The 17,442-nt window shown below is 44.4% G+C and overlaps 1 protein-coding gene across 1 annotated transcript in view; it reads left to right on the plus strand.

Annotated features, from left to right (window-relative positions):
- Window positions 1-17,442, plus strand: part of DNAH1 (dynein axonemal heavy chain 1) — a 152,774-nt gene that overhangs the window by 83,640 nt on the left and 51,692 nt on the right. The window contains exons 48-55 of the mRNA XM_090022620.1: window positions 1,731-1,961; window positions 3,294-3,490; window positions 5,473-5,608; window positions 11,745-11,953; window positions 13,232-13,403; window positions 13,715-13,906; window positions 14,667-14,777; window positions 15,958-16,143. Coding sequence (XP_089878746.1) covers window positions 1,731-1,961; window positions 3,294-3,490; window positions 5,473-5,608; window positions 11,745-11,953; window positions 13,232-13,403; window positions 13,715-13,906; window positions 14,667-14,777; window positions 15,958-16,143 — 1,434 coding nt within the window. The remainder of the gene's footprint in view (window positions 1-1,730; window positions 1,962-3,293; window positions 3,491-5,472; window positions 5,609-11,744; window positions 11,954-13,231; window positions 13,404-13,714; window positions 13,907-14,666; window positions 14,778-15,957; window positions 16,144-17,442) is intronic.

Raw genomic sequence — 17,442 nt, forward strand, 5'->3', positions numbered from 1 at the left:
GGAAGCAGTATAGCGGAATCAGAGGTAGCATTGCATAGTGGCTCTTGTATAAGACTCTGCCAACACGTGATGGCACCATGCAGAGTTACCTATGCTAGCTCTGCACATACTGACCATATCTACATGAGTGGTGGACTGTGCGGTTGTTACTGTGCAGTCATTTAGCACTTAGTTTCATAGTTTCATAGTTGGTAGGGTTGGAAGGGACCCAAGCAAATCATCTAATCCGACCCCGTGCCATGGGCAGGAAAGGATGCTGGGATCAAATGACCCCAGCTAGGTGGCTGTCTAGCCTCCTTCTGAAGACCCCCAGGGTAGGAGCAAGCACCACTTCCCTTGGAAGTTGGTTCCAGTTCCTAGCCGCCCTGACTGTGAAGTAGTGCCTCCTGATATCTAGCCTGAATCTACTCAGGCAACTTATGGCCGTTGTTCCTTGTTATCCCTGGTAGTGCTCGGGGGAACAGGGACTCTCCCATTGCCTGCTGGTCCCCCGTGGCAAGTTTATAGACGGCCACCAGATCCCCTCTCAGCCTTCTTTGTGGAGGCTGAACAGGTTCAGGTCCTGTAGCCTCTCCTCACAGGGCCTGCCCTGCTGCCTCTTAATCATGTGAGTGGCCCTTCTCTGGACCCACCCAATGCCGTCCACATCCCTCCTGAAGTGCAGCCCCCAGAACTGGACACAGTACTCCAACTGTGACCTGACCAATGTCTCATAGAGGGGAAGGATCACCTCCTTGGACCTGCTCGTGATGCATCTATGGATGCATGAGAAAATGCAGTTAGCCTTCCTGCATAAGCAAGCACTAAATGACTTTGTAGTAACTGGCATTACTGTGCAGTATCATTGCCACACATTTTTTCCAATGCTGCTGTGCAGTAGCAACGAGCTATTGCACAGTACTGTTGCTGCATGGTTACTGCCTGGCAATACTACTGCACGGTAGCAATGAGCATTGCTACTGTGCAGTAGTGTCTCGTTTAGACGCGCCCACTGCTTCCTAAACTGGAAGCCACATCTGTGTTGTATCTTTTAGCATGCTTATAAATATGAATCACCCTTGTACATCTAAATGAATTCTGTTGAATGAGTTTCAGCATCCAGGTTGGGTCAGTTGCCACCAGGAAGAATAAAACACCCTAAGAAAGTGGTGGATTCTCCATTCCTTGATGTCTTCTAAGTCAAGACTGGGTGTCATTCTAAAGCACTTTGAGATCTCTTGATTGTATTAACCTAATGAGAGCCAAGTGTTATTATTCTAAACAATATCCTTGGAAAAGATTGGCTTATTGAAGAAATTACTTGAGGAAAAGTCTTTTGCCCTGTATTATACAGGTCAGGCTTGGTGGCTATAATCATCCTTTCTGGCATTAAAATCTGAATATGTGAAAATAACAAAGGAAGCATTAAAATGTAATGAGAGATAAAGGAATAAGTTCTAGCAATATGAAATTTAAATCTTCTTGCAAAGAAAATCTTGTATGGGAAAGAATGAGTAGGAGTTTACTGCAGCACTGATTAACTTCTCTGTGGAGTACCTGCTTTGAGCAAGAAACGTTGCTACTAGAAAAGAGAGAGGCATACAAGCCTCCTTCCAAATTCTTCCCAGCTGCATTCGAACATAAATTTTGAATTGGAAGATGATCTTATGTCCCAGGGAAACTAGGCAATCCCTCAGACAAGGCTTTGCATGCTTCTTTAATGGGGATATCTGACCAGGACTTTCTGACAGGATAAACTACAACTGTTGAGGCTGTGGTACCATGAAAGCTGCCGGGTGTTCCGTGACCGCCTTGTTAATGATGAGGACCGTATCTGGTTTGATGAGCTGATGAAGAGCATGATGGAAGAGTTGGGCACCACTTTTGAAAGGGTCATACCTTTCCAGCCAGTTCTCTTTGGGGATTTCATGCTGCCTGGTGCCGATGTCAAATTATATGAACTGATTGATGACCAGGAAAAAGTAGGCTCCTTTTGATTTTTCCACATTTTTATGACTTTCTCTTTTTTCACTCTGCCTTGTTCCTCACCTAGAGAGTATCTAACAGAGCTGTGGGGTTTCTGTAATGAGTTTCTAGAATATGTTAATGTTCCAGGGCTGTGTTTGATAGGCTTAAAAGATAGGCCTGTAATTAAAGTCTATCACGTGACTGGCATTGATCAGAAAGATCTTTAGATCTTGGAAAGATCTTATCTGAAGCTTTCAGTGTCAGCTTTAAATAGGCAATGGCCACAGTATAATTATATGAATAGAAACGACCTTCCTGAATTTTCATATATTTTGAGGCAGGTAATAAAGCTCCTTTAAAGGAGCTTGTGGACAACCAGTTGTGCCAGCTCTTGTAAAGTCAGTGCAATACTCAACTGGAAATTGGAGTTAACGTAAAACTGTTTTCTCGTAGTTACAATAATTTGAGGTTTGCCATTAAAATCTTTGTAACTGACCTTTGCAAGTAATTATTCTTACTGCAGGATTCCCTGTTGGAGGCAACATTGTGAATACTTTTGTAATGTTAATTAAGCAAAAGGTAATGAACAGTCTCCTTTTATACTCATTGCTGGAATACCATCACATTTCATCACATGGTAGCTAAGTGAACTACACTCATTAATTATTTGAGTTTCATAACATTCATTATGAGGTAGGAAAGGTATGTTTAGAATGAATGAGATAGTGCCATGTACTTGAGCTACCTCTGCATGCACTAGAACCTGAACTGGAAGCAGAGTAGCCACATTAGCTTGGCAGTTGGCACTATGTAGACATATCCTAAAGGTTGTCGTGCCCCTTTTACAGCTGAACAAAGTCAATACACTAAGATTAAAGTCTACTATGAATCTGTGGCAGTACTAAGGACAGAATTTGATAGGACAGAACTAAAGCATTGTTTAAGCACTCATTGTAAGCATATACATTTTTGGCTAGGGAGTTGAAAATTGCTGTGGTATTTCCTCTTTTGAAAAAAGACAGATGCAGACCCATCTTTTCTACAAGTTTGATTTTCCATTTCAACAGTGCCTCTTTCCATTTCGAGTCCAGGGAACAAGACCCAAGTAGCCACTGAGATTCTGTTTAGTGACCTAGCTGGGAGTGGTCACCTAGGCTGCTGGTGGCCTCTTCTTGAAGTGAGCACCACATCGGGTGCATGTTCTCTCTACCTGCACAAATACCTCAAGAACTCTGCAATGGTGGGGGAAGGGAGGGGCAGGGTGTGCTAGTTTTCTCTATGGTTTGACTCAGTGAAGCTCATGAGGTTCTCCAGCTACTGCTCCTACATGTCTTTTCCATCCACAGCTTAAGAATGTGATTGAGGACTACCTGGAAGAATATAACCAGATCAATACTACCAAGATGAAGCTTGTGCTTTTTATGGATGCAGTGCAGCACATCTGCCGGATAAGTCGGATCTTGCGGCAGGCATTGGGCAATGCACTCCTCCTGGGTGTTGGAGGAAGTGGGAGAGAATCTCTCACCAGGCTGGCATCTCATATGTAAGAAATAAGACTCCTGTATAGTTGGCTAAGACAGCTGTGCCAGGACAATACATCCTCTATCCTTTTGTCCCATGAGAAAAATAGTGAACACCAATCTAGCACAGTTGACTGACCGAATGGTGCTTGACACATGAAGTGAAAGACTCAGGTTCAAATCCTTTTCCTAATTTCTTCCCCATATCTTTAGGAACACTGAGCAGGCCAGCAGGAATTATCATGTGAACCCTTTGACCAAGCAAAGAGTGGTCTTGGCAAATATTAAAAGCAATGCTAGTCAGTCTCTGATCCAAGAGGCTATGAATCCTTCAGAACAGGGGGAGTACACTGGGGAAAAAAGCTGAATATACGGGTCAGCCCTAGAAAAATGCAAACAAACATTGCTTCTCAGAGTCCCCAGGCGGAATGTATTGTAATTCTTTTTCATAGATTTCATAGATTTCATAGACATTAGGGCTGGAAGGGACCTCGGGAGATCATTGAGTCCAGCCCCCTGCCCAAAGGGCAGGAAGTCAGCTGGGGTCATAGGATCCCAGCAAGATAAGCATCCAATTTACTCTTGAAGGTGTTCAATGTAGGCACTTGAACCACCTCCACTGGCAGACTGTTCCAGACCTTGGGGGCTCGGACAGTAAAGAAATTCTTCCTTATGTCCAGCCTGAAACGGTCTTGCAGGAGTTTGTGACCGTTGGACCTCGTCATCCCATGGGGCACTCTGGTGAACAGATGTTCCCCCAGATCCTGGTGGTCACCCCTGATAAACTTGTAGGTGGCCATCAGATCACCCCTGAGCCTGCGCTTTTCCAGGCTAAAGAGTCCCATGGCTCTCAGCCTGTCATCGTAAGATCTGTTTTCCTGACCTCTGATCATGCGCGTGGCTCTCCTCTGGACTCTCTCAAGCTTCTCCACATCCTTTTTGAATTGTGGAGCCCAAAACTGGACGCAGTACTCCAGCTGCGGCCTCACTAAGGCCGAGTACAAGGGGAGAATGACGTCCCGGGATTTGCTCGAGAAGCATCTATGGATGCAAGCCAGCATTTTGGTCGCTTTATTAGCCGCAGCATCGCATTGCAGGCTCATGTTCATCTTGTGGTCAATGATGACACTCCAAGTCTTTTTCTTCTGTAGTGCTAACCAACGTAGCACTGCCGAGCCTATAAGGGTGCTGCAGGTTTTTCCTCCCAAGGTGGAGAACCTTGCATTTTTCGGTGTTAAACACCATGAGGTTCTCATCTGCCCATTTGCTGAGCTTGTCCAGGTCAGCCTGGATCACCCGCCTATCTTCTGGCGTGGATGCTTTGCCCCAAAGTTTGGTGTCATCGGCGAACTTGGCCAGTCCACTCCTGACTCCAATGTCCACATCGTTAATGAAGATGTTGAACAGTATGGGTCCCAGGACAGAGCCTTGAGGGACCCCACTGGTCACAGGGCACCACGATGAGTGACTGCCATCAATCACAACCCTCTGGGTCCGACCACGAAGCCAATTTCCCAGCCAGCGGATCGTGGTGGAGCCAAAGCCACAACCGGCCAGTTTGGCCAAGAGGTGATCATGGGATACCAGATCAAAAGCTTTTTTGAAGTCAAGATATATGACATCAATCTCTTCTCCCTTGTCCAGGTGATAGGTCACCTGGTCATAGAAGGAAATGAGATTGGTCAAACAAGACCTACCCGCAACAAACCCATGCTGGCTGTCCCTTTCAGGGGAAATGGTGTGAAAATTTCAAGATTTTGCAATCATATCTTTTTTCATTTATCTTTGGTGGTAAAACAGTATTGGGCTGGTGATGGAATGTGGACAAAAAGCCATGTATTCATTATAAAGTATAAGAAAACATCTGCAGAATGTACTTCCTTGTTTTGTGTTCATTTTACTTAATTAGGGCTTCAGTGAATCACTAGCAGGCATCTCTGGTGAAATGCTATGTTTAGTTAGACCATGATTTTGAAGACTTCTGACTTCCTGTTTCATCTTCTAGGGCTGATTATGAATGCTTCCAGATTGAGCTTTCCAAAAACTATGGCATGACAGAGTGGCGAGATGATATCAAGAAGATCATGATGAAAGCTGGTCTTCAAAGTCTGCCCATTACCTTCCTTTTCACAGATGCACAGGTACCATAGTGTTATCAGAATGGAAAGGCCAGGGAGAAAAATGTTCACATGCCCAAATCTGAGAAATTCTTTAAAAGAGTCTCCTAGAATTTCAAATAAATGATGGCCTCGCTTTGAGCCAGTTTCATCTTTGATTTCCTCAGTATCCTGTCACTGATCTTCTCATAATATCATCACAAGAAGTGAAAGTGGGGCATGTGTTTTCACAGGAATCATAACATTTACTGTATGAAGGATCTGATTCTGCAGCTGCATAGAACTTTCTTTGATATCAGTGGATTCCACCTTTTGGAGTGATTATAATACCAGAACAATTGCTCAATGTATTCAACTTTGGATGGCCGAAGTCAGGTTCTTACATCTCTGTTTAACCAAGGATAGGCAACCCCTGGCACATGCCAGAGTGTGGCATGCAAAGACATTTTCCTTAGCATGCGCACCACAGTTCCCCCACCTTAGGACAGATGGTGGGGGAACTGTGAGGAGCCTGATCTTTGTTGTGGCAGTGCGGCCCCCGCCCCTTCCCCACCATCCACCTCAAGGCGCATGTGCACCCACCACCTGCAACGAGCCAGGCCAGGGCTCCATGGACCCGGGTGCAGCTGATTGCAGCTACCCCACTACCTGCTGTGAGCAGTCCTGGCTCTGTGGCAGGCGCACATGTCTCAGGGTGAATGGCAGGGAAGGGGCCAGAGCTGCACTGCCAGAACAAACTTCGGGCCCCTTGCGGTTCCCCTGCTGTCTGCCTCTGGTACACCAGCATCTTACAAAGTCAAGGTTATGGGCATTTTTGGCACTCTGCCCAAAAACATTTCCAACCCCTGGTTTAGACTTCATTGGCAATTGATATTCAAAGGTGCTGAGTGATATTAGGCCACTTTTGTTTAGAGCCTAATGTGGAATTAGGAGCCTGCATTTTGGGAACCAAGTTTGAACAAGTTGGCCGGTTCCTGTAAACTATCGTCACATAATAACATGATCAAATTCTGGAATTTCACCATTGTCCTATTTTTGATTAATTTTACAAAGCTCATCAATGTCATATTTATTTTCTAGTAGTTTACAAGCAACATGAGTATCACACATCCATTCTCTCATCCTCACCTCAAGGGGAGAAGTATGTGCAATGGAGTGTCTTGTTTCAGTAGCATACATATATATATTTATTTATTAAATCTACCTCTTCCTGTATATTTATTAAATCTACCTCTTCCTGTATATTTATATTGGAGAAAGCAAGTCAAAGAAATGTGCCTTGCACTTGGAACAGAAGGCAGCGGGTTTCATGATGGTCTTTAATTCTTGGGGAAGTTTGTTCCTCAATCTCAGGTTGGCCACTGAGAATGCTGTGTCTCCTACATGGACAAGCTGTGTCCTTATTGTTTAACTGAGTTTAACTGTGTCATAGAAGCAAAACTGTTGACTAGCTTCTTTTTCTGGGAGTATTAGATCTTCTTTTAGGTATTATACACCTGGAAAAATTGCTCCTGAGAGCTCAGATTTTTTGCTATTCCAGGCACCATATCTATGTAATTGCTTCCAGAAACTTACCAAGCTTCATCTTGAAAGTGAGCAAGTATTTTCCCAAAACTCTTATTGGAATACACACGATGTGTTTATGAAGAGCAGTCATATCTCCCTCAGCCTGTTTTATGCCAACCTACACAAGCCAGGCTGTTGTAGTCCTCTCTCATAAAATAGGTTTGCCATTTCCATCTACATCTCAGTATTCCTCTGTGCCTGTTCCAGTGTGACTTCATCTTTCTTGATCCTGACCAGCATTGTATATTATATTCTGATGAGATCTCACAAATGCCTTGTACAGTGGCAGGGATACAAATTTTAGCCATATTGGTCTACAGGCAGAAGTATTTGGAACTCTTGGTAGAGGTGATATCTTTTATCAGACCAACTAAATAGTTGCAAAAAAAAAAATTCTTTTTTGCAACTATTTAGTTGGTCTTATAAAAGACAAAACCTCTACGAAGAATTCTGAATGCTTGTGGCATTAATACTTTCCTATCTTTATTAGTAACATCTCCTGTATTAATTTATAGGCTTGCGTTTTCCTTTTCCATGGCTTCTGGTGAGCTCTGAGCTTAGAGCAGATAATTTTTCTCTTGTTTCTGAAGAGCATAATTTAGCATTTTGTGTTATTAAATTTCATCCCATTCCTATTTCTCAGTCCTCAAGGTCATCCAGTTTTTCCTGTAAGAGATGAACTGGAATATCAATATCAGAGGCATAACAGGACAGTTCTGTGCCGTGGGCAGTGTTGGTGCAGGGTGTAGTAGCTATGGCTGGGCTGCTACTGGCAGCATCAGCTGCTGTTTTTGCACCCTTTAAGTTGGTACTCAGGGCTTCTGCCCTAGTTGCCTCCCCTCTACCCATCGCTTAATAACACTGTTGGTCAGTATTGACAGTGTTTCCTAATTTTGTGTCATCAGCTTATTTGAGCAGCATACTCCTGGAGCCCTTTTCTACATTTTTTTCCTTGTTTGAGATACAGATTCCTGATCAATTTAGCACCTTTAACTTGGGGATATTCCAGGCCTTTTCTGTATTTAAATTCTCTGTCCAGTTAATTTCACTCTCTAGTTCCCTTAATTTAACTCTGTAGTTTGCCCTTTTGAAATCAAGAACTTTAGTTACCGTTATTTTTTATCCTTCCATTTAATTTAAACAGAATTGATACATGATCGCTCAATCCAAGATTATTTTTCTACAATCAGCTCTTCTATAATGCCTCTGTTACTTTCCCAAACAAAGTCTAAATTAGACCAGTGCTTCTAATTGTCTCAGTGTCTACTTGAAAAATGTGTTCATTGTCATGTCCAGGAATATCTGAGCCATCTTATTAGTTGTAGCATTTTTTCTCTAGTCTGTACCTAGGAATTTAAAATTTTCCATAAATATTATAATTTCCTGTAGTATTTATCTCTTTAATAGTTTTGCTAAAATTCATATCCAAATCTGAGCGGATCCCAACTCTTCCACAGGCCTATGAGTGTAACTAGGGAATGCTTTGGAATTAAAGATCAAGACCTTGACCTTGATTATTTTATTTATTTGTTCTATTTCTATGCCACTTTTTCCGACAAGACTCGGGATGGCTATTGGCTTGCAGTAAGAGAAATAAGATATTTACAAAACTGGAGAGTGACAAAATAACTGAAATGGGAACTAGAGAATAGCAACGTAAGATGGAGACCCTGTAACAGACAAAGACCCTGCTAGTGGGCCCAGTGCCGCGTGATGGTCATCTTACTCCTGTTGGGCCTTCAGTCGTTCAAGTACTCTCCCCTTCTACCACTCCTTGATGTAAATGAGTACTTAGAAAGGGAGGCTGCCTTGAGGATCCTTGAGTAAGATCTCCTACACTCCTGAGCTTCAGTCATGCTACTCAGTGCCTTCAAGGCTTATTATGTGGCTCCAACTGCCCCTTACACCATGCCCATGCCTCGCAGATGTCACTGCACAATTACTCCTTTGTGAGGGCCTCAGTCATTTTAGCCTCCGCCCCTTTTCTCTGCCTGCAGGCTTTTAGCCCTGGTCCACTGATTCGGATCAGGCACTCTCAACCTCTAGCCCTTAACAGTAAGTGTCTCAGGGTCTCTGGCCCCAGTCTCAGCCCCTCCTGGGCTGCTGGGTCCCTGGCCCTGGTTTCTGCCCTCCTTGGGCTGGGCCTCTTGACCCTATCCTTGTCCTGCTCTAGGCAAAGGGCCCATTCTGGCTCTGCCAGCCCAGGCCACTGACCCTGTCTCTGCCCAGCCCTAGGCAGTGAGCCTGCTTTTGTGCCAAAGCCCAGTCTGTGTCCTGGGCTTCTAGCCCCTGCAAGGCTCAGGACACCTGTATGCCCTCAGGCAGTATTAGGACCTCTGCCAACTCCTGATAGTCCCAAACCACCAGTTAGAAAACAAGCTCAAGATTCGGCTCCTGCCTTAACACAACACATCTCACCTTGGGGCAAAAAAAAAGGTACACTGTCTCTCTAACTCATCCAGCCCCAGGTGGGGCAGTCCCCAGCCAGCAGTAGAACTGGCCAGTCTGTTTGGGAAAATGAAATCCATCTGAGCAACTCACCCTGGGGCTTCTCATTACCCAGCTGCTGAAGTCCAGTCCCCTACTGGGGTTCCCCAGCACTGTGTCTCTTTTGCCAGGTTCTGTTCATCTACAGCAGGCTTGTCCAACATACGGCCCGCGGGCCACCATGCAGCCCATCAAGCTGTTTTCTGAGGCCGGCCAGCAGAAGTGGCAGTGGAGCCGTGTGCCGCTTGGGATGGGACAAGCCCAGCCAAAGCAGTAGGGGCTGAGCTGCATTTTCCCCCTGCCTGCACCAGTCAGTCCTGAGTGGCACATGGTTCTGCCGCCACTTCTGCTGGCTGGTGCGGACCTAGCTGGGCTCCTCCTGCCCCAGCAGCATGTGGGAAGCTGGCTTCAGCTGCGTGCTGCTCCGGTTGGGACAGACCCGCCCGGGTCAGTACCAGTCAGCAGAAGTGGCAGTGGAGCCATGTGCTGCTCGGGACTAACCAGCGCAGGCAGGGGGAGGGTGCAGTTGAGCCCCTGCTGCTCTAGATGGGCTGATCCTGAGGTTCGTTTAATGTTTGTAAAATGCTTGGAGAGCCACACATAGATGCACTGCATAGAAATGCAAAATATATTTTTACTTATTTGGTTGGCACCTTGGGCTGAGATTTTCAAAGCTGAGTCTAAAGGCCAACTTCTATTAAAATGAATGGGATTTAGAGGGCCCAAATCTTTTATGACAACTTTGTAACATGCTTATCTACCCCTTTTTGCAAATCTCAGCCATAGTTTGGAAGCTCGGCCAAAGAACATAAGAGCTTCTGAACATAAGAGCATAAAAAGTGGCATGCTTGGTCAGCCCCATGGTCCATCTAGCTCAGTATCCTGTCCCGAACAGTGGCAGAGGTGGATGCTATAGAGGGAGAGTTTTGAACTGGTTAGACCCATTTCATTGTCACCTCCTGCAATTTCATTGGTGTCAAAGGTCACGTGACATCACTTCCTCATGTGATACCACTTCCTGTGAGGTCTTTGAATATGGCTCACTGGCCCACTGGGTAATAAAGAGTTCATGAACAGGCCCCACATTCAAAAAGGTTGGACACCCCTGCTGTACAGGGCTTCCTCGCATGGCTGTGCATCACTCTGCTTTGGCAATCCTCTGCTGTCTCCCTGGCTTCAGAGCAAGCCCTTATTTCTGTCTTCCCATTATCACCTGTGGACAGTTACTTCTAGGCCCTCAGGTGATCGTCTTTCTAATTAAGGATTAATGGGCAGTTCCCTGGCATTTTATCTCACCTGATTGCTCCCCCCATACCTCTGGCTCCCTTTTACAAACCCCTTAAACAAACCTGGCTGTTTGCTAAATGCCTATGCAAACAGGTTGGTCTTGCATTGCTTCTGAAAGGAGGCGACTGGCAGACCTCAAGGGAGGGAGTTCCAGAGCTGAGGGGTGACTACTACTAAAAACAACCTCCCATACTTTTTCACCAACCAGTTTTGGCATATTGATAGTATGTGCAGGAGGTTGCTCTTGGCTGATCTTAAGGATTGTGATGGGACATAAGGGAGAAAAGGCAGCTCCTTTGGAACATAGGGCCCAGACTGGCATTGGTAGGGCCTTGTGTGTCACAACCAGCACCTTGAATTGTGCCCAAAAGCTATTGGGAGCCAGTGAAGGCTCTGGAGCACTGGATTTGTGTGCTCCTGGTCACCCACCCCTGTCAGAAGGCACACCATTTTGTTCTGCGCAAGCTGCAGTTTCCAGATGGTCTTCACATCTCTGGGAAACTAGTACAGAGAGCAGAGGACAAGCCTGTGATGAACCTGTGGGGGAGATGTACTGCACTTTCTGATACTCTACCGCACTCTCTGATACTCTACCACACCATTCTAAACACCCTGGAAATGCTGAACATTGTTGTTTAGCTGCCGGCATTTTCTCTCTGTCTTAGCACATTACATTTGAAGCCAGTAATTTGAAAAATAGTTCCCCTATGATGGAAATTGAGCTATATAGAAGGGATATTGTTTGGGGAAAGATTTATAGGATGTCTGGAGAACAACCTCTGTTATAACCAAGAAAATCTACTTTTTTCCTTCTGTTTAGATTAAAAGCGAGTCTTTCCTTGAGGATATCAATAATGTGTTGAACTCAGGAGATATTCCCAACCTGTATGCCCCTGATGAACAAGACCAGATTATGACTGCTATGAAGCCTATCATTCAAGATCTAGGGCAGCAGCCCACCAAAGCCAACTTGATGGCGGCCTACACGGGACGTGTTCGCAGTAACATCCATACTGTCCTGTGCATGAGGTATGAGTTTCCCTGTCTGTGAGTAATTCTCTCTCTCATTTGTGCTGCTGCTCTTTCTGTCAGAGGAATGACTTTTCAATCCCAGCAGGCAATAATTATTTTAGCCATTAGAGGGGAGAGGTTTAGGAACAACCTTCCATTAAAAGGAGTTATTTTGCTTACCCCCAACTAGTTTTAAAATGGAGATGACAAAGATTCTGAGGTAGTTGCTTGCAGTAGTAGGGAAGTGGGTTGTCCCTTTCAGTCCTGTACTCATTCCAGTGCTGGGGACTCTAAAGCTTCCTGGACTACACACAAGGCCTCCTCATCACTCATGCACAGTTAACCGTTTGGGCACTTGTATTTGGGGAGCAGCACTATTATCCTTCCTGATGCAAGTAGCAGTTTATCCATGAATGTTACAAAAGCAAGAACAATACTGAGGGGCTTGAGAGGCACATCTTACAGGGACAGGCTGAAAGAACTAAGGTTATTCAGTCTGGAGAAGAAAAAACTGAGGGGGGATTTGCTAACAGTCTTCAAATACCTGGAGAGTGATTACAGAGAGGATGGATATGGGCTTTCCTTTGTGGCTGTAGGGGAGAGGACTAGGAGCAATGGCCTCAAGCTTCAGCAGGAGAAATTTAGGTTGAAGATTAGGAGAAACTTTCTGACTATTAGGGTGGTGAAGCATTGGAACAGGCTACCTGGAGAAATTGTTTACTTTCTATCCTTGAAAGCTTTCAAGAGCAAGTTAAACAGACATTTGGCTGGGATGTTTTAGTCAGGCATGATCCTGCCATGAGCAGGGAGCTATACTAGATGACCTTGTGAGGTCCCTACTTTCCTATGACCCCATAGTCCTATGAGTAATTCCACTGCTTTTAACAGGATCACTGGAGGGGTATGGGTTCTATTCAGCATGAATCAAGTTGGCGGAACTCGTGTCTTAAAGTATAGTCTCTGCAATCAATTGCTCTTAGTTGTGTTTGTATAGCCTGGGCATTCCAATACAGTTCTTTACTCTTTGCTGGTCAAAGGAGGATTCCCAGAATACATTCCATAAATCCTTCTAGTGAGGCATATACTTACTATAGCCATCACTTCCAAGGCAATCAATAATGACCTTTTTCTTGGAGAGCTAAAGAACATCTCTCTCTTCTTGCTTTTTAACCTGCAATAAAACACCTTTCTCTTATTTTGTACGTGTGCAGTATTTCACATCAGTCTTGGTAGCCTGTCCTGACCTGCATTATTTATTTTCTTCCCTTGTCATCCACCCCACTCCTTCCTACCTAGTCCTATTGGAGAGATATTCCGTGCCCGTCTGAGACAGTTCCCCTCTCTAGTGAACTGCTGTACAATTGACTGGTTTAATGAATGGCCCGCAGAAGCCCTGCGATGCGTTGCATCCTCCTTCTTACAAGAAATGCCGGATATTGAAGCCACCTCTGAAGTTATAGATGGAATGGTAAGTGCTATCCCTATTTGGCTTGTAATGGAGAAATGTTTAAGGATGGCCTTATTCAAGCCAGGAACTACCTTTGGTACACTTTGGAGATGATTATCCAATCTCCTTCTCTGCCATTTTGACCTTCAGATGAGGTTACTCCATCTTCCTTTCATATACAGTTTTAGCTGTATGTGAGGGAAATGTTTGGCTGCAGTTGTACATTTGTTCTCCTCCATGTCTTTTGCCACTCACTCCCAACTTCTGCCTGGTGCCTGTACCTTGCACAGAAAATGCCTATTGCATTTGTTGTCTTTCTGTGATTTGTGTAGATTCAGATGTGTGTAGAAATCCACCAGAGTGTGGCACTGAAGTGCAAAGAGTACCTGGCAGAATTGGCCAGACACAATTATGTCACTCCCAAGAGCTACCTGGAGCTCCTTAGCATTTTTACATTCCTGATTGGGAAGAAGAAACAAGAGTTGAAAACAGCCAAGAACAGGATGAAGAGTGGCCTGGACAAGGTTGGTTCCTCTAAATTGGGAAAGCTGTGGATATCCATCATTTCTTGTAAGTAGCACATGCTTTACTGCAAACAGCTCTGCAATTATACCCCTATAAGATTGGAGTCTGTTATAGCTATGACACTAATTCTTTAGCTCAAGTGAGAACAGTTCCTGCTTTTAGATCTGTAGGACCTAGTTTTAATCCTTGCTGTCAGTGACCCATCTAGGATGTCCTATACTGTGCACTATTGTGCGTGTTCATGTTAGACTTGATTTTGAATCTCCTGCATCTCCCTCCCTCCCACCAAGTCTGTACTTGCATACATAAGCTTTCCACAGTCGAATAGATGTGAGGCTTGCACTGTAATAGAGCTGCCCTCCAGATTTGAATATAGGACCAGCATTTAGGCTTAGACTAATCCCCAGACACAGCTTGAATTTATCACTGCGGCTTCATAGCCGTTTTGCCTCACTGTTCAAAGAGCTGTTAGTGTTTATGCTTGTAGAAGCACAATGGAATTGCTCACTGCATGCAGCAACCCCGTGCATGTTGTGTGGGGAAAACTGGGCACCTTTTCTTGACCCATTCTTCAAATCCAGTGAAATCTCTTTTTTAGAGAAGACTGTTCATGGAAAAGGCTATTCCTAAGCAAGTACTTACATTGTCAGACACCAGGCAGGCCATATCTTCACTTTTCCTTTCTAAATGGTGTGGTCTTATAGCCGGAGCTCATTGACCAGGGTACCTGAGGAACTGGATTTCTTTTATTTCTTCTAGCTACTAAGTACAGCAGAAGATGTAGCAAAGATGCAGGAAGAGCTGGAATCAGCACGGCCCCTCCTGGCAGAAGCAGCCAAAGAAACGCTGGCAACTATGGAGCAAATAAAGGTACAGGATATTTATCTAAAGATGCAACTTTTCCCCCCAAAATGGGACAGTGGGGGACATGGGAATAATTAGCTGGGTGTTTTTAACATTTTTAAAATCGATCCTTCCTCCCCTTCCATCACAGGGTGAAACTGGGGTGGGATGCTCAAGACAAAGAGCTGGCTTGATTATTATACATGAGAATAAAAAAAGAATACATCTCTGGGAATACCTGATCATTCTTACATTCTAAGTCTTAGTGCATCCTCAAGTGATGTGTATGGAGCATAAAAAAATATTACTACCTTCACAATGTGTCACCAAGGCTGTGGTGAGCCAGGCCTCTTACAATTAAAATGATTGAAATTCAGCATTGCCCTCTGCTGGAGTCCCAGAACCAATGCTCTTCTAAGCTCTCTGTAACTCCATTTTTCCTTAAGAAAGCATGGAAAGGCAGTTCTTCTCAAGTGGCTGTTACCCGTTTTGCCTATTGTAAGATGACTAAACCTAGAAGGTATGCTAGGTAAGAGTGCAAAACTTGATGACTGCTTGTAAAAAGCTGCCAGAATCTGCACACCGCTGGAGAGTTACTGTGAGTCTGAGACAGTTGAGAAGAAATGCACAGTCTTTTTATTTTTTGCACACTTCTTCCTTTCTGGAGGTGAATTAATCTACTTGTAAGAAAAGCCCCGTCTTCATTAGATTTTCCCCTCAGACATTGCAAATCTGAAGTTGTCATGGAGCATAGGTGTAGTCAGCAGGGTGACTGCTAAAAAAAAGTTTGTTATTCAGTTCTGTTTATGAGCATTCTAAGACATACTTATTCACTCACTGTACTGCATTCAAATACTGCAATTTGAGTATTTATCATAGGTTGCTCCTTAGTTTACTACTCTGGCTCATCCCTTGACAGATCAGTGAAATAAATTCATGCTGCATAATCTGTACTGCTAGTGGTGTACTGTTTTTGAGGAGAGATTCTCAACAGCCCAATTCCAGTGCAAGCCTACAGTGATGGCAATGGGACAGAATCTTTGATATACTATGCAGATTTGATACAGCCTCAGTGAGACACTTTTTGATGGGAAATGCTGGGTCACGGTTTGAGCATCATCCAGACAAGTCTCCAAGCCAACCCAAACTGGTACTTTGGATCAGAGCTTTGAAAAAATTTGTTCTGAGGTTGTTTCTGGTGCTGCAGGTAGATACAGCTGTGGCTGAAGAGACTCGCAATGCTGTGCAGGCTGAGGAGATGAAAGCCAAAGTGAAAGCTGAGACAGCCCAAGCTATTGCAGATGATGCCCAGAAGGACCTTGCTGAAGCCCTCCCTGCACTGGATGCTGCTCTAGCCAGCTTAAGGAATCTCAACAAAAATGATGTCACAGAGGTAACAACATAGTTAGTCCTATTCAGAGGAAAGGATTTTTTGTGCTGCCTTCTCTGCTGCATTATCATAGCAAGGGTGCAATTAGACAAGGGGTTATAGTAAAGCAGCAGCATAGATGCAAAGGCAACCAGCACAGGAGTCTATAAAGCCCACCCAGCTGTTTCCTTCCATTGCTTTTTATTTCTTCTTCTGAAGTCATGAGAGAGCTCTAGCAGTCAAAATTCCTAGCCCTTTAAACAACTTAATTACCTTGGTGTAATGCCTTGCTTTGCTGCAAAGTCAAGTGCTTTACAGTAATGTTTACTAATTAAAAGTGAATCAGTTTAATTAAACCAGATGAGCCAAGGGAATAGCAGTGGTTTTTTGAGCTTCCACAGTAGTCACCGTTTCAAAGCCAGCATGGGGAGGGCATGTTCAGAGAAATGTGTACCAGTTGAAGGCATTTTGATAATGTTTGTAAGTGACATGATATATCTAGAGGTCTTAGGAACTAGCCGGGTATCCACTTTCCAGTCACCACCAGACTGGCAGCAGCTTGACCCTACACTCAAGACAAGGAGTAAACTGCTGTCACACAGCATTAGGCTGCCTTAGATCATCAGGGACAGCAGGTGATCAGTATTGTGCTATTTACTAGACTAGTAAAGTATAAATCTAGGAAGGAGATCTTTGATCACAGTCATCTTACTTTCTAGTCAGCATATGTCTCTGATCTACCTTCATAGACCATTAGAGTTGTCACTAGAGCTTGGAGCGTAGCTATAACCAGCTTTCAGCCACCTGCTCTGAACAAGATGGGACGATTATACCATCAGAACAGGGTTTGAGGATCAGTGGCAGGTCAGTGTTCTTTTAGATACACCATCTCTCCCCAGGGAAGACACAGTACTATTTCAGTTGAACTGTAGGCTTGACACTTTGGCCATTCTGTTTAACACTAGACCCCTATGTAGAAAAAGGGAGGAAGTGAAAAGTGTGGTTTAACTGACTTCAATGGGTAAACTGTGAACTGAAGACCAAGGAAGAGAAAGGATGTTCTTGGTTTCATCAGTGCTTAGTTGTACCATGGCAGCTTGTCTGTAGCTAAGATAGCTATGAGCTAAACCACCATTTTCACCATGGAAAAATTATGGGAAGGAGTCCCAGAGAAGATGAATTTGGCTGGTGTCCAACAAACCAAAGAGATAATATGCCACTTCCACTGCTTCAAGCTCCCTGCTTCATCTTCCCTTTGCAGCACTGGGTTTAGAGTAGAAAGGGTCACACAACACAAGACAGACAAATGCGAGCAGGAAGGGT

This window comes from Crocodylus siamensis, chromosome 11 (genome assembly GCF_052110815.1).
Source record: "Crocodylus siamensis isolate JL-2025a chromosome 11, ASM5211081v1, whole genome shotgun sequence".
Lineage (NCBI taxonomy): Eukaryota > Metazoa > Chordata > Crocodylia > Crocodylidae > Crocodylus > Crocodylus siamensis.